The sequence below is a fragment of the Bos indicus genome, chromosome 8 (assembly GCF_029378745.1).
Source record: "Bos indicus isolate NIAB-ARS_2022 breed Sahiwal x Tharparkar chromosome 8, NIAB-ARS_B.indTharparkar_mat_pri_1.0, whole genome shotgun sequence".
Classification (NCBI taxonomy): domain Eukaryota; kingdom Metazoa; phylum Chordata; class Mammalia; order Artiodactyla; family Bovidae; genus Bos; species Bos indicus.
The window spans coordinates 44,038,102-44,055,861 of NC_091767.1; the positions used below are offsets into that span (position 1 = coordinate 44,038,102).

Consider the following 17,760-nt stretch of genomic DNA (forward strand, 5'->3'; position numbering starts at 1 on the left):
TGGGGCCTGTTGAATACACATATTTCCCTGTGAGCTTCTGCAAAGAGTTTCCTATATTAGCCTTCTTTTTTTTATTTTTTTTTATTTTTTTATATTAGCCTTCTAATCAGCATATTTACATTTTTATAAGGGTCTTGAAAGACACTCAAGGCATTAACTTAAGTAGTGACTAAATTGGTGAGACCCTTGGATACCAGGCAGAGGTGAAAACTTGGGGCAGACAGGTTTTTTTTTTATTCCCCACCCTTAGATCACACAACATGTGACAACTGAAGAATTCTATTAATATAAAGAGACCTGGTGAGCGGTTTAACAGCTTGTCAAGTCTCTGAATTCATAGGTAAGGCTGATTAGAAAGAATTACAAGGAAGCTTTTCATGTCTGATACAGTATTGAAATGCTCATGCTCAGTCGTGTCTGATTCTTTGTGACTCTATGGACTATAGCCTGCCAGGCTCCTCTGTCCATGGGATTTTCCCAGGAAGAATACTGGAGTGGGTTGCCGGTGAAATAAATGATACCTAGTTACTGCCTTCACTGTGTTGAGGATGAACTGTCCCCACTTCTCCTTTTACTAAAAAAGAAGCTAACACAGTATGGTTCCTGGAGTAGCATCAGCTGGGAACTTGTCAGAAATGTAAACCCTTGGACCTTATTTTCAGTTCAGTTCAGTCGCTCAGTTGTGTCCAACTCTTTGCGACCCCATGAATCGCAGCACGCCAGGCCTCCCTGTCCATCACCAACTCCCGGAGTTCACTCAGACTCATGTCCAGCGAGTCAGTGATGCCATCCAGCCATCTCATCCTCTGTCGTCCCCTTCTCCTCCTGCCCCCAATCCCTCCTAGCATCAGAGTCTTTTCCAATGAGTCAACTTTTTGCACAAGGTGGCCAAAGTACTGGAGATTCAGCTTTAGCATCATTCCTTCCAAAGAAATCCCAGGGCTGATCTCCTTTAGGATGGACTGGTTGGATCTCCTTGCAGTCCAAGGGACTCTCAAGAGTCTTCTCCAACACCACAGTTCAAAAGCATCAATTCTTCGGCACTCAGCTTTCCTCACAGTCCAACTCTCACATCCATACATGACCACTGGAAAAACCACAGCCTTGACTAGACGGACCTTTGTTGGTAAAGTAATGTCTCTGCTTTTGAATACGCTATCTAGGTTGGTCATAACTTTCCTTCCAAGGAGTAAGCATTTTAATTTCATGGCTGCAATCACCATCTGCAGTGATTTTGGACCCTACTTTAGATCTACTGAATCAGAAACTCTACGGGCCAGCAGTCAGTTTTAACAAACCACCCAAGTACTTCTGATGCACAGTAAGTTGGAAAACCACTGAGTTAGGAGGTAATTGGGTGGTGAAAAGATGGGGGATCTGGAACAGGGCTGCCAAAGTGTGTGTGTGTGTGTGTGTGTGTGTGTGTGTTTGTGTGTGTGTGTGTGTGTGTTCTGTATGTACATTAGAAGAGCAGGAACAAGGAAGGAGAGTACTATTTTTAATAACAGTGAGAAGGTGGGCAACGTATCCTCACATGGCCCTGTTCGGTACCTTTTTGCTGACTGGCCTGGGGGCTGTTGTTGAACTTGGAGCATCACTATTGCTGGAGCAATAGTAAGACATCCGGTTGCAGCTGCGATCAGCAATCTGAAATACACAACCATGACTCCACAGTCAACCCACAGTGGTCCTCAGAAAGATGAGCCAATGGCCTGGAAATCAGCTTAGAATTCATTGTTAATGTATTTTTTTTTTCTGGTTACAAAGGTAAAACAATTGCCAAAAATAAACATAAAACAAAGCAAATAAGGTAAAGTATACCTAACTCTACTTGCTCTGGAGATATTCACTGTTAGCTGGTATGGAGCCACCTAGAGTCACATCCTAGTTAAGAAACAGTCCCTTCAACTAAGTCTCTGACTTAACTCGAAGAGAAGGGGAAAAATATGTGTGGGAACAGTGCCTCTCTGTGGGTTAACATGGTACTGTTCCCAGTCTCCTCGACACTATTTATTAATTTGTCAAAAAAAAAAAAAAAAAACACTTCTGAAAGGAAGATGAGGCTTGATTTTTCTAGACAAAATTTTCTCCCCTCACTACCAAATAATTTAAAAACTGTTAACCCATTCCACAGACAAATTAAAAATCTTCACTTTCATTAAAGGAAACTGTAAAAATCAAATCTGTCAGTAACAGGTGCTATCCGCTTCTCCCCTAGGCAATCTGAAGTGATATTGCCTAAAGGGGACTTAGATGTGAAACTGAACCAGGGTGCGCTGGCAAATGCTTAACAACCAGCTCTCAGAGGGGAGGGGCTGATCTGTAGAATTTGCCAATTACTGTGCTGTGAATGCTTCCGTCATGCCTGATTTTAAGTTAACAAGACATTACTGAATATGGGGTTGGGAAGAGATACGCAGTAGCAAACCAACCATATAGTATTTCCACTGCACAGAAACAACAGACATAAATAACCTCGAAAATACAGATAACAATAAAATATAGTAAAATACTTATGAAGGGATGAGATTTGAGTACTCCCTTGTAAAAACGGAATAATTTCAGATTTATGGACAAGTTGCAGATGTTGCACAGAAAGTTCTTGGATACCCTTCGTCAAATTCCTCTTATGTTATATCTTACATAACTATGGTATATTTGTCAAAATTAAGAGATTAGCATTGCACATTAACTGTTAACTAAACCATAGGCTTTATTTAAATTTCACCAATTTTTCCACTTGTGTCCTGTTCTGTTCCAGAAGACCACAATGCATTTAGATTACCTTTGTTTTTCATATAACTTATGTGTTAATTGATACAATTTAATTTTTAATAATGTCTGTGTTTAACAACTGGTTCAGAAAATTCCTGGAAATTTAACAATTAGTTCTCAGAAACTGATATGAACGAGCTCTAGCACATCCTTGCATTTATTCGGTATATCAAAAAGGGTATTTCACACGATTTCATAAGATATAACCTATATATCATCAGAATCTCTAGGAGTGAATCTGTAGATGATTCTTACATTTATCCAGGGTTCAGAACCTCTGCAGAGCCAAGGAAAATCAGGCTCAAGGCAGGAACAGACTTGCCCATGACCACAGGCCGGAGTGCGATCAGATCGAGACCCAACCCTGGTCTCCAGATTTTCTGTCTCACAACATACTGTCTCAAGTGCGTGTCTCAAGGGAAATGATGTCAAAACCTAAAGAGTTTGATTTATCTTCATCAGAGAAAATGACTTTATTCTAAAAGACTAGCCACCCTGAGGTCACAGATAACTGGAAAGAAAATTAGATTAAGAATTCATGGCAGTTTTGTACATACATGAAAAACCACTTTATTATACATTTTAATGGGATGAATTTTTTAGTATGTGAATTGTATCACAATTAAAACAAATTTCAAATGAGAGGCATTCTACAAAATACCTGACCAGTATGCCTCAAAACTGTCAAAAACAAGGAAAATCTAAGAAAGTGTCATAACCTAAAGGAGCTAAGGAGATATCACTACAAGATATAATGTGGTATCCTAGGTGCGATAGAATAGAATAGAAACAATACATTCAGGAAAAACTAAGAATATCTGAATAAAACATTAATTTTAGGTAATAATATGTTACATGTGTTTCATTAATTGTGACAAATTTGCTATTTTAATGTAAAATATTAATAACCGGAAAACTATTGAGCACACAAAAATTTTCAGTTATATATAGATGCAACTCTATATATCCCAAACTTTTATCAAATAAAAAGTTTATGAAAAAAAATAATTCATGAAAGGAAAACAATCTAGGGCAAGTCACTGACCCTCTCAGGATCTCAATTTTTGTTTACAAAACTTGGCTTTGATCTTTGGGGTTCTTACATGGGATAATCAATCTATGGATGTTAATAAATCTGAAAGGCAGGTATTAAAAAATAATACAAAAAAATGAAAAAAAAAAAACCCTTTCTAGGCATCAAAAACAGTTAAAACTCATTTTTTCCCTGAAAATAAAACTCAAGGTATTCACAGATGCCATGGGGCTAAACCAGCTATGCTCAAGAAACTTCCCACCGAAGTCCACTAACTCTGCTCAGACCCCCAAATGCCAGTCTTGCCTCTATATCTTTCAGAATGGTCTCAGTAATTTCAAAGTAAAAGAATTTTAATAACTTGAAAGCTGTACATTTGACCAAGACAGTAGGCAGCAGGAGTGGTTAATTTTGTGTTGTCTCTCCAGGTGTTAGTCAGAAGTTAAATAGCCTACGTCTCAGTCCAGGGCTTGACACCTGCCTTACCTTTGAAGACATGATGCTCTTAACTTCCTCATCTGCTGCACAGTGTGGCCCCGCGAGGTCTGGGTTACTGCTGCTCATCACCCGGGCCTGCAGCAGCTTCGAACTCACAGCTGCAGCAGATGTGCGTCCATACGTGTGGTAGCGAGGGTCCGGGAGGACAGTGGGGCCACCTGCAACCCACCAGGTACAGACGTGTCAACACAAAGGGATCAGAGTCACTTACTGGATTTGAGGAGGAACCAAGGAGGGATGGGGTAGATAGTAGAGCAGACACTCAACAGATTAGGTCTTGGAATTAGAGTCTTATCAGCAAATACCTAAGGGAGACAATTTTGGGGGGAAAGACAGGGTGTAAGGCAGTGGGTAGAGCTAAGGACTGTGGTAAACTGCGAGCACATGTCTCATCCAAAGACAAGGGCTGCTCCTCAGCTCTGGCTTATTATTTCTCAAGACAAGCTGGAAATGGGGGTATTTTTATTTATTAATATTTAAACGATGACAGATTTATAAGTCTTGCATTTCTGAGATTTGAGAATCCAAGGAACCCTCTGAGCCTTATAAGAATAAGAACACACTATATATAGCAAGGTGTTTCACCTTTAAGTATTTACATATTCAAAGGTGATTATGTAAGTCTGTGAATATTACAAGTATTTTTAAAAACACTTGAAATTATAGGTTTACTTGAAATGAGGCTACATGGACTAATAAACATGCCAAGTTCCTTTGTTAGGGCCTGGAATTTTGTTAACTGATTGACGCTACTTTTTATATCATGCTGACCAGATGTTCTGGTTGAGTGGAGAAATGAATTATTATTTCTGTTTAGTTTGGGAGGAAATGAGAAAAAGGATTTATTTTTTCATAATGTAAAGTTTAGGAGCCATTGCTTACCACTGCTATCAAAGACATATTTTTTCCTTATCATTATTCTCCTAGAATTGTAGGCATCTGTTATTACTTCCCCAGCTCTTACAAAAGGAGATTCTCAGCTGAATTAGAAATTACCAACTGGGTAAAGATCAGTGATGGATTATCAAACAAGCAGAAAAAAATTAGTGCTCAGAGTACAAAAAAAGAGGAGGAAGGCTTATAGAAAGCAAGACAGAAAAATCTAGAAATAAGCTTTCAATTTCAACATTCATGTAAGTTTTTCTCACTCTGAAAAATAAAATTTAACTTCTGGGCTTTTAATTTTATTTGGAATTCTGTAGCAGTGGGGTGGGGTGAGGGTGCCCTGCCCCCCAGACTCCCACGCTGGGGGGTGACGGTACCTGACTTGGGCATGTCTCTCTGTGGCTCCGGCAGGCGGAAGACGTAGTGCACGTAAGAGGCCAGCAGGCAGTTCCTCCCGTGCTGGTCCTTGCCCAGGCCCTTGCTGTTGTGCAGACTGTTGGCGGTGACCACCACGGACTCGAAGGCAAACTGAGAGAAGTTGGCTGAGGAACCAAGAGAAAAATGGGTGGCCCCACGGTGGGTCCTTAATGAACTTGAGGTGGAACATTCTTTGGGGACAGTGACAAGGAGTCCTGGCCACTGACCAGCTGAACCAGGCCAGTCAAGATGGTGGCCTGGGGCAGGGTGAGTTGTTTTAGTAAATTCCAGCGTGTGGCTCTGCTACTGCAAAGGACTTCACATCTCTCCTTCTGCCAGTGCTGTGGTTTTTCAGGACAAAGATGTGAGCGTGTCCAGATAGCCTCCCCTCTGGAAACCATGCGGTTAATGGGTGCTACTCAGTGGGGACTGCTCTGACATCACCAGTATCATCTAGGATCCTGTTAGAAGTATAGAATCTCAGGCCCCACGGCAGACCTACTGAGTCAGAATCTGCATTTTAACCAGATGCCCACGTCATTCTTACGCACTCTGGTTTGAGATGGGCTGTTGCACAACACAGATTCTTGGTGCACAGATTAACCTAAAAACTTATGTGTATTATGTCAGTCCCTGGTCCTGTACAAACAATGCTTCACCGTATAGGCTCTGTGTTTAGGAGCTCAAGCCCTCCACAATTTGGCTCCACCCTACTTATTCCACCTGGTACCCTTTCCTGTTCAAATTCAACTTCCTTAAACTAAGGCAGTCTTTATATTGTCCCCATCACATCTGCTTCTCACTTCTGCAATTTTGCTCATGCTGTTGTCCTCATTTAGAAAGCCCATGTTGCTCCCACCAACTAAATCATGCCTACTCTTCAATGCTTGGCACACTCCCATCTCCTTAAGGAAGCCTCTGACTCCACTCAGTCCCGGGATTAATTGACACCATATCACAAGATTCTTAGACTATGTCCAGTGGTAAACTCTGTCTCTCTGATAGGCTGGAAGCCTTTCTAGGGCAAAGTGCATTTCTCATACTTTGTGGTCTCCCCACTGTGCCTTCTATTATGCCTGACACAGGTAAGTTCTGAATAAGTACTTTGAGAATAAGCACCTTAAACAATTCTGCCTGTTTCAACACCCTAGACTCCCAAATGTCAGCTCAAAATGTGTGTATGAATGTTTTGTCTAGCAGCTGGGGATGTAGTATACCAAACATGTAGGGGAGGAAAGTAGAAAGAAATCCAGGGAAGAAAGAGATGGCCATTCCGCAGGAATCTAGCTGGAGAGGCACCAGCTACACGTAAGAGAAGTTACCTGACAACACAGGATGCCTTGTCTGTGCAGGTACAAAAGATGCCCTCCAGGATACAATACACCCAGGGATTCAGAGGTCACGCTCTTCCCTAGCTCTGAAAGTTCCCCCGTGTGTCCCAGGCTACACGTTCATTGCTCCCTCCCCACCGACTTACTCCTATTACATGGCCCAGTAGTGTTATTTCCTTCTTTAATGACACTCCCAGAAAAGTGTATTTTGAGACTTTTTTCTGAACCACTTCTTTTGGTGAACCAGACACTCTGGTTCTCTGCTTCTGCCAATCTCATCTCATCTCACTGTTTTCATTTTGGCTTCTCTCCTTTTATCCCTCCTTTAAAGCCATCCTAAACACAGTCTTCTTGGGGGCTCCTTCTTCCTCCCAAATGGATATTCACCATCCTCCCAACAATATTCAGCTGTGTTCCTTTGAGGACTTGCGTCCTGTGCTGCTGCTCTTTGCTATATTTTATTGTAAGTCCTATTGATTATTATTGCAAAACCTACAACTCTAAGCACAGTACTGGCAGCATGGAGGATACTCAAAGGTAACTGCTAAGCTGGAAAACACAAAATAATACAAGCCCTGCTGAAAACAGTGGCAAACAAAGACGCCTACAGAAGCCAGTCTATTTCTGAAGCAGTTAGAAAAGCCACTGGACCCAGGCACTACACCATGTTATTTCCAAAGGAAGTCTTACACATTGTATTTAGGGTTCATTTGTTAAAAGTAAGCATTTAAGACGAGCAGTTGCCATGGCTGAGGGGAGGGGAGAATGGGGTGACTGCTCAGGAGCATGGGGTTTCATTTGAGGCTGATGAAAATGGTCTGGAATTAGGTAGTGGTGATAGCTGCATTTGGAGAAGGCAATGGCACCCCACTCCAGTACTCTTGCCTGGAGAATCCCATGGATGGAGGAGCCTGGTAGGCTGCAATCCATGGGGTCACTGAGAGTTGGACATGACTGAGCGACTTCGCTTTCACTTTTCACTTTCAAGCAATGGAGAAGGAAATGGCAACCCACTCCAGTGTTCTTGCCTGGAGAATCCCAGGGACGGCAGAGCTGGGTGGGCTGCTGTCTATGGGATCGCACAGAGTTGGACACGACTGAAGTGACTTAGCAGCAGTAGCAGCAGCAGACAGTTGCATTACCTAGTGAACATGCGAAAAACCACTGAGTTGTGCACTGTAGTGAATTTTATGGTATGACATTATATCTCAATAAAAAATGGATCACACCACAATGAATTTCAATTTACAGTGTTCCTTTACTTCCATTTAATCTGTGTTATCTTATTTCTTTAAAACACTGGATTCCCTTGTTGTCAAATCAGCAAAAATAGTTCAGAGATAAAAGGAATCCATCAGTTACTGCGGGTGTGCTCAGTTGTGTCTGACTCTGTGACCTCATGGACTATGGCCCGCCAGGCTCCTCTGTCCAGGGGATTTCCCAGGCAAGATTACTGGAGTCAGTAGCCATTTCCTCCTTCAGGGGATCTTCCCAACCCAGGGATTGAGCCTGAGTCTCCTGCATCTCCTGCACTGCAGGCAAATTCTTCACTGATGAGCCATCGGGGAAGCCCCCACCAATTACTAAGAATGGAATTTAAAGGACTGCCTTCAGTCATTCAACACATTTATTTTTTTTTTTAAAAATCTGTAACTTTAAGCATCCTATATTAATGTTTCTTTTTTCAAACACCCAGGGAGTCTCAAAAAAAACAGCAGTGGACTTTGTCTCCTCTGGACTCACAGCCTCGATAGATCCCATTGGCCCTGCTCCCATGTTTCTAAAATAAGGCACTGCCTGTCTCTTCCCAGCCCCCCAAACCTCCTACCTGGCTGACCAGCGATGACCATGGGCTGCACAAACAGCTGGAAGAGCTTGTCCAGCACCAGATGCAGGAAGAGCACAAGGGGCTCTAGGCGGGAGGAGTTTAGGCAGATGATGCTGAGCTTCAGCTCATGTTCCAGTGCCGATTCACTGATCTTCTGGTCCAGCACACGGATGGGGAAGGTCACCTGGCTCTCCAGAGAGTGGCAGAGGGTGAAGAACTTCTCTAGATGGTTGTCCTGGGAAGGCAGATGGCAGGCCTCGTGGGTCTCATCCCATCAACCCTCACCGGTGGATTCATAAATACAATCAAATAGCAACTTCTAGTAAGAACCACTCATCTAGTGATTCAGAGCAGGGGGTCTAAGACATGGATGTTTCAGACCTAGGTTATGTATGACTTCTTCACAGAGTGGTGTGCATAACATAGATCCTCTCTATAATTATTAACTGAAGAAACATTAATTTGTACTCTGACCTGTTTATAGGCAAGGGCAAATACACCGGGCAAACACAATGCCAAAATAAGGGCCTAAGCCGATGCAAAACTCAGTCAGGGGCAGGAAAAGAAGGGAAAGTAGAACTGAAAAAAATGCTGGAGGAAAAATGGCAGCATTACAGACAGAAACATCTGACAGTGCAGGTACCAGGCTGCTTCAAAAATTTTATAAGGTCTTTATTTCTTTCAACATTAAATAAAACCTAACAGGTTTTCAATTTCCCACACAGAACTAAAAGGTTTTTTTTTTTTTGGTTTTATCCGTGCACAAAGCTTTTCATTGATCTTTCATTGACCTGTCCTTAGGAGTCTCTCTGCTGCACCCCATCTTCATTATTAGTCTTTTGCTCTGATTTAAACTTGACCTTGATGTTCCTTACCTGGGTGTGAACAGAAGAAACAGCTTGCACTTCAATATTGAATACTCCCTTATGTCCTTCAGCCCATTTAATGGGAGGATTCTGTGAAGGGACTTTCTGTATTAAAAGGGAAAAATAAAAGCAATTCAATTCCCTTTTCTCATTACTAACAAGGAGAGTAAAGTGACTTGGCAATAGATATCAGGGTTATACAAATACAAAAATTCCTGGAAAACACAACTTGGCCTTAGAGTTAGGAGCCCTGGATTCAAGTTCAGTTCTATACCAAACTAATTATTTTTACTTTGACAAGTCAGTGAGACTCTCTGGGACTTTGTTTTCTCATGCTGAAAGGAGAGGTTTGAAGTGAGTGATCTGTCAAATTTAAGCTTCTATCAGCAGATGGTAATCCTGATTCTAAGAATTAAAGTAATATCCTAATGATTTCTCTATTAATCAGGACAATGCCAGAACAAAGTGTAGAATAAAAGGCATGAAATTTTAATGCTTTTGAGTGACTGCAGTTTTGTTCCCTTTTAACAAAATGTATCTGAGTAGCAGTCCTTCTATGCTCCTGCTTTAATTACTCAAAATGACTTTTTATACCATTCATATGTCAATAGCCCCGCAGTCCTGCGAGACCATTTCTTGCCTTAAAATCCTGAGGGAATTATCATCTTACATCACTGAGGGAAGAGGGCCCAGGCTCACCCAGCCATGTGAGTGCGGGTTTTGTGTCTCTTGCATTTTAAGGAAAGGGTGCATGCTGTACTTGCAAGGGTAGGACGTATGCATGGGTTGGGGACCTCTGGACACATCTCAGAGAGAGTCACAAACTGGGGTCCAAAGCTTGATCCAGCCCGCAGACAAGTGCTGTTTGGCCCAGTGTTGGAAACTTTGTTGAATTAGTAGCCAAACATTTGAAAATCAGACAAATTCACATGAAAGCCTGCTATTCTAACATCTTTCGAGAACTGGAAGATATGAAGACATTGGTCTTGCATCCCAGCATGGCACTGATCTGAAGAGCAGAGGGACCTTGAATGGGAAGACAGTCTCCAACATGAACAAATTCCACCAGGAACTGGCATTCATTAAAGAGTCTGATTCCTGTGGACACTGGAGTTTGCAGTAAGCTAAAGCAATACAGGGACTTCCCAGGTGGTTCAGTGGTAAAGAATCTGTCTGCCAATGTAGGGGACACGGGTTCAATCCCTGTAAAAGGAAATGGCAACCCACTCTGGTATTCTTGCCTGGGAAATCCCATGGACAGAGGAGATTGGTGGGCTACAGTTCACAGGGTCGCAAAAGAGTCAGACATGACTTGCTGACTAAACGACAAAAACAAAAAGCAATACTGACCACTAAAAATATAATATGAGCCATCTATGTCACTTAAAATTTTCTAGTAGCCATATTTTAAAATATATTTAATGTGATAATAATTTTAATACTAGCGTCACTGAACCCAGTACAGCCTAAAGATTATGGTTTCAACATGTAATCAATATACAGAATGATGGATGAGATATTATACATTCTTTTTCTTCTATTAAGTCTTTGAAACCTAGTTTGCATTTTTATATTTATAGCACATTCAATTTGGACAAATCACATTTTGAACAGCCTCATGCGGCTAGTAGCAACTATACTGGACAGTATGGGTCTAAAGGATATTAGGAGATGCTGAGGGCATATTGATAGATAGCTTAGGGCAAGTAGGGAAAAGAACTAATATTTACTTAAGCATTGCTTGATATCCATGATCTCATTTAATGTTCAGAGCAACTTTGTAGGCAGATATGGGCTAGATTTCATCTTTGAACCTCAGAGAGAGTAAGCAATTCACCCATGTTCACACTAGGGCATGGCAGAATCTGAGTTTTGAATAGAGATTTATCTGTCTCCAAATCCAGGTTTGTTTGGCATCATTAAAAAGATAATTGGGCATTCTAGGGAGTTAGAATGTATAGCTTGATGTTGAAAAGATGGTTTTAAGGACTTCAACAAGGGGCTGTATGTCCAAATCATAAAAAGCCATTAGGGAATGCCTGTGAATACATTCAGGAGACCAGTTTTGATCTAAAGAGGGAATATGCCTGTGGCCCAGAGCAAAGGAAGCTTCTCTCTGGGGGGAAAAAAAGAAAAACATAAAATGGGATAGCCTGGGGATGGGTGCTGTGCAGTCAGAGTAGGGAAGAAAGTTGACTCTAAATTTGGAACAAAATTCAAATTCCTCGGAAATTCTTCAACTTGAAATATGCAAGGAAAACAAAAGAGATGAAGAGGAACCTATAGATTAAGAGTCTTAAAAGACATGTATGTCAACCAATAGCAATGTATGGAGTTTATTTGGATCCTGATACATAAACAAACAAACAAACTCTAAAAAAAATGACATTAATGAGATAATTGGAAGTTTGATCACTGACTGGATATTTGAGGATATTAATGAAATACTGTTAATTTTTAAGGTATGACAATGGTACTGTGATAGTTAAAAAAAAATCCCTTACCTTTTAAGGTAAAATACTGAAATATTTATACAGGAAATGAAATGATGTCTGGTATTTGCTTCAAAATAATTCTTATTGATGTAAACCCACACCAACCAGACTGAGAAGCATGAGAGCTGATGCTGGTGCAGGCAGAACGGAGCATTCACTGGGCTCCTTTGAACGAATGGACTGCAGCTGAGTGTGTGGGCAAAAGAGGCAGCACAGGAAACAGGAGGGAAAGACTGTTGACACTGGTATCTTTAGAGGAATAAGAGCCCCAATATCCACCTGAGGACTGTAACAACTGACCCGGAGGAGAAACTGATAGAATCTAGCATGGGAACCTTTTATAAGGAAGGGAGCTGAGAGTGACTGTTAGCAAAGTGGACTGTATTTGCTTCCCTTTTAAAATACACTATTCTGAAAATCCCTCTGCTATAGATAATATAAGGTACAATGCTGCCTTGAATTTATCAAACATTCTGAATTGGTAATAATTTAAATGAATGAGGTTGTAAAGTCAGTTATTTCTCCCATCCTATCAGAACAATGTGCTCTCTGAAGACCTCCTGTGCTGACAGATGACAGCTGCCCAAAATGCACTGAGCATCCTTGGTCATGTATAAAGAAATGGGAAGTGGGTCTGGAAAGGTGGTCCAAGACCATGGCTGGACAGGAAACAGCTGATGGCCAGCTCGCTGGTTACCTCTGCAGAATGCATAGAGTAGTTGGGTGGCAGCTTTTCCAAGGCAACTGGGAGACAGTAGGATCCAGTTTGAAGACGTTCATTTAAGAGAATTGGCAGCCACTGAAACAGATGATGTAAAGAATAAAATGGTATTTATCACAGCAGATAATTCTGGCAATTTGTCTAGCTCACAATAATCAAATGCAACTAAATGATGATTAGATATTGACCAGGGCTCTTTTGGGCAGTAATTTCTGTCAAGTTCTTTGCATTTTAAATTCCTAGAGAGCTCCTGAGATGGTATTATCAATGATTCACTGCTTTCAGAGCCAAACTAGTAGCATTTTTTTCTTTAAGGCTAATGTTTGTGTGCGTCTAAACATCAAGGTTCAGTTTATCTTTTATATATTTTAAAGAAATAACTCTTTCTCCTTGGAGGAAAAAGTTATTTTTATATGTGAAGCACGCGCACACACACACACACACACACACTTTGGAAATAACGCACATTGTAATGCTTTTTTATAAATGAGTATTCTTTCAGTATCGATCACCTACTACCTTTCATTCCTGAAATTGTCATTTGCTAAGTCAAGTCATCTCCGCTCTGCTACTTCTAACAGGAGAAAAGCAAGTGAAGAGAATAGTTGCTTATCTCTGCAGGTACCCTGGACACACCAGCAACCGCAGTGTGAATTTGCCAGTTGAAAACAACTCACTGAATATCCCAGGAGACTTTCTACTGAGTTTCCTTGCTTCTGCTGACAGCTGATATGATAGAAGGTGAACAGGAGGTGGTGATTTACTGTAAGCTTAGCAGGGAGCTTAATTTTCACTTCTTCATAGAAGTCAGGAGACCTGTTTCAAAAGTACATTATACATGAATAACTTTTAGCAAGAATGATGGCTGCTCTGACTATAAATTGTAACATCATGGACCCTCTGCCCCTCAGGATTTGCCTGCTTGGTGTTTCACTCTTCATTGTACATCAGCCTGCTTCTAGCTGAAAGTCCTTGAGATCAAGCTTATGTCACTGGATACACTTCACTTACATAAGGCTGCTCACAAACTAAAAGCTTTGTCAGGAAAAAAAAAAAAAATCCCTGCATACAATAGAAAACTCCAACAACTTAATTTGGACAAGGGATGAGGTAGAGAGTCCTGCTCTAACCTCCTTGTCTATTTCTACCACAAGAACAGGGTATGACACTTGGCTGGCACTCGACAAAAATTTGGAGAAAACAAATGAAGGATGCAGGAAGGAAAGGGGACCTGATTTTACTGAATTATGAAGTCCGGGAGTTTACTAACAGCTTCATGTACATTACTCATTTAACCCTCATCTCAGTCCAAGAGGATAGGTTCAGAAAAGTACTTAAATGGGCCAAGGTTACCAGGCTGGGGTCAAATCCAAGTCCGTCTGGTCCCAAAAATGTGAATAACAGTTTAGACATTATTCTGTGACTCAATTTACCCACATAAAAATGAGTGTTCCATTTCTCCTTTGGTCAACTTAAATCTTAAAGCAGGCAGTGGCATAGTGTGGAGTGGTGTATAGAAAACAAGGAGACACAGCAAGGACTGGATTTTGCTTCTGGCCCCTCCAGTATCTCAAAGCTAAGCAGGACACTTTTTTCTTTATGTAACAGCATAAAACCTCTCAGTATCACACTAGGGTAGAAGTTTCCAGAAAAGTCAAAACAGTATTAGGTTCTTGAAGACACATTCTCCCGATCACAGTTACTGGCAAAAACTGTCCGTCTGCATCACAGAATCAGGGAACTGGCATGGGCTATCTCTGTCCCCTAGTCCCTGAATTTTAAAAACTGGTAGGAGGAATCACCTAGAAGATTCAGAAAATCAAGGAGATAACGAAACAAGCTTGGCATACGTTTAGAATTGGGAAATACACTTACTTGTTATGGTATGTAACAGCTGTGTATACTTCCTGCAGAAATTCAGGGCCATTGGATTTCCCAAAGATGACCTGTTTGCCAGTATAGAAAGTGTCAAATTAACTGTGATATTTGAGTAAATCAAATCAACAATCATCCCAGTGGGATGCTCTGGTCTCATCATATCAGATCAGTCGCTCACTCGTGTCTGACTCTTTGCGACCCCATGAATCACAGCACGCCAGGCCTCCCTGTCCATCACCAACTCCTGGAGTTCACTCAAACTCACGTCCATCGAGTCAGTGAGGTCATCCAGCCATCTCATCCTCTGTCATCCCATTCTCCTCCTGCCCCCAGTCCCTCCCAGCATCAGAGTCTTTTCCAGTGAGTCAACTCTTCACATGAGGTGGCCAAAGTACTGGAGTTTCAGCTTTAGCATCATTCCTTCCACAGAAATCCCAGGGCTGATCTCCTTCAGAATGGACTGGTTGGATCTCCTTGCACTCCAAGGGACTCTCAGGAGTCTTCTCCAACACCACAGTTCAAAAGCATCAATTTTTCGGTGTTCAGCCTTCTTCACAGTCCAACTCTCACATTCATACATGACCACAGGAAAAACCATAGCCTTGACGAGTCGGTCCTTTGTTGGCAAAATAATGTCTCTGCTTTTGAATATGTTATCTAGGTTGGTCATAACTTTCCTTCCAAGGAGTAAGCGTCTTTTAATTTCATGGCTGCAGTCACCATCTGCAGTGATCTTGGAGCCCAGAAAAATAAAGTCTGACATTGTTTCCACTGTTTCCCCATCTATTTCCCATGAAGTGGTGGGACTGGATGCCATGATCTTAGTTTTCTGAATGTTGAGCTTTAAGCCAACTTTTTCACTCTCCACTTTCACTTTCATCAAGAGGCTTTTGAGTTCATCTTCACTTTCTGCCATAAGGGTGGTGTCATCTGCATATCTGAGGTTATTGATATTTCTCCCAGCAATCTTGATTCCAGTTTGTGTTTCTTCCAGTCCAGCATTTCTCATGATGTACTCTGCATATAAATTAAATAAACAGGTTGACAATATACAGCCTTGATGAACTCCTTTTCCTATTTGGCACCAGTCTGTTGTTCCATGTCTGGGTCTAACTGTTGCTTCCTGACCTGCATACAGATTTCTCAAGAGGCAGGTCAGGTGGTCTGGTATTCCCATCTCTTTCAGAATTTTCCACAGTTTATTGTGATCCACACAGTCAAAGGCTTTGGTATAGTCAATAAAGCAGAAATAGATGTTTTTCTGGAACTCTCTTGCTTTTTCTATGATCCAGTGGATGTTGGCAATTGGATCTCTGGTTCCTCTGCCTTTTCTAAAACCAGCTTGAACATCTGGAAGTTCACGGTTCACATATTGCTGAAGCCTGGCTTGGAGAATTTTGAGCATCACTTTACTAGCGTGTGAGATGAGTGCAATTGTGTGGTAGTTTGAGCATTCTTTGGCATTGCCTTTCTTTGGGATTGGAATGAAAACTGACCTTTTCCAGTCCTGTGGCCACTGCTGAGTTTTCCAAATTTGCCGGCATATTGAGTGCACCACTTTCACAGCATCATCTTTCAGGATTTGGAATAGCTCAACTGGAATTCCATCACCTCCACTAGCTTTGTTCGTAGTGATGCTTTCTAAGGCCCACTTGACTTCACATTCAAGGATGTCTGGCTCTAGGTCAGTGATCACACCATCGTGATTATCTGAGTTGTGAAGATCTTTTTTGTACAGTTCTTCTGTGTATTCTTGCCATGTCTTCTTAATATCTTCTGCTTCTGTTAGGTCCATACCATTTCTGTCCTTTATCGAGCTCATCTTTGCATGAAATGTTCCTTTGGTATCTCTGATTTTCTTGAAGAGATCCCTAGTCTTTCCCATTCTGTTGTTTTCCTCTATTTCTTTGTGTTGATCGCTGAAGAAGGCTTTCTTATCTCTTCTTGCTATTCTTTGGAACTCTGCATTCAGATGTTTATATCTTTCCTTTTTTCCTTTGCTTTTCACTTCTCTTGTTTTCACAGCTATTTGTAAGGCCTCCCCAGACAGCCATTTTGCTTCTTTGCATTTCTTTTCCATGGGGATGGTCTTGATCCCATTAAGAGCGCTGAGTTCTACATGTGACCCAACTGATGCAGAAGAACTGGCTACAAAAATAAACTGAGACCCCAGGGGGCTACATCAGTGACCGAGGGCCACAGGCTTGTGAGACTAGAAAGCCAGTGCTCTCTCCATTTGCCTCTCCACCTAGAGGTCTGTACTACAGGGCAATGTCAAAGGGTTGCATCCTCAGTGAGATCCCTTTTCCAGCCTCTTTTCCTAGGTTGCTTTGGTCATTGGGATCTTCACTGGCCACATATTTATGCTATTTAGAAAGACTCCTCTTTGGACACACATTAGCCCAAAAGGCCCATGACTTCACAAGTGGACTCATTTTTTGAAGAGCCTTCCCTTCTAGATGCAATAATGTCCATGCCAGGCCCCAGAGCTTGATGAGTGGTGAACAGGCTGGAGTCTGGCCCCTACTTGTCCCTGGCTGGGAACCCTGGCTACCATCAGGATCTGCAGAGTTGTACCCAGCAGCCCTGATAGACTTGCCAGGGGTGAGAGCAGTGAGAACTAGGGGAGTCTTCCTCCTAGGGTTTCCTCCCCACAACCATTGCAAGAAGATATGTTGTGCTGGGAAGGTAGGTGGGACATTAAAATATGGTTTACTGAATCACTTTACTGTATATATTGCAAACATTGGTACAACACTGTAAATCAACTATACTTCAATTTAAAACAATCTGGCCATTAAAAATTAATTAATTAAAATATGGTTTTATGAAAAGTGAATATTTGAAGAATGGGAGCACTGGAAAAAATGTCAATAGAATTCTATGACTTAAAACAGTAATAGCTAACCACCATTTCATTTACAGGCAGCTGGTTAAAAAAAACACAAATTCTGGGGTTTGGGGCTCCTTAGGGGACACTGCATTACATATTATTATTTGATTTATCTTTTACCTCAGGATGAAGATCCATTC

General features: G+C 41.5%; 1 protein-coding gene across 4 annotated transcripts in view; it reads right to left on the minus strand.

The window, feature by feature from the left end:
* DOCK8 (dedicator of cytokinesis 8) overlaps positions 1–17,760 on the minus strand; it is a 233,498-nt gene that overhangs the window by 68,021 nt on the left and 147,717 nt on the right. For all 4 annotated transcript variants that reach the window (XM_070794611.1, XM_019966033.2, XM_070794610.1 and 1 more), the window contains 8 exons: positions 14,725–14,795; positions 13,527–13,665; positions 12,826–12,927; positions 9,643–9,738; positions 8,768–9,002; positions 5,569–5,733; positions 4,295–4,464; positions 1,552–1,647 (listed from right to left, as the gene is read on the minus strand). In XM_070794611.1, coding sequence (XP_070650712.1) covers positions 1,552–1,647; positions 4,295–4,464; positions 5,569–5,733; positions 8,768–9,002; positions 9,643–9,738; positions 12,826–12,927; positions 13,527–13,665; positions 14,725–14,795 — 1,074 coding nt within the window. The remainder of the gene's footprint in view (positions 1–1,551; positions 1,648–4,294; positions 4,465–5,568; positions 5,734–8,767; positions 9,003–9,642; positions 9,739–12,825; positions 12,928–13,526; positions 13,666–14,724; positions 14,796–17,760) is intronic.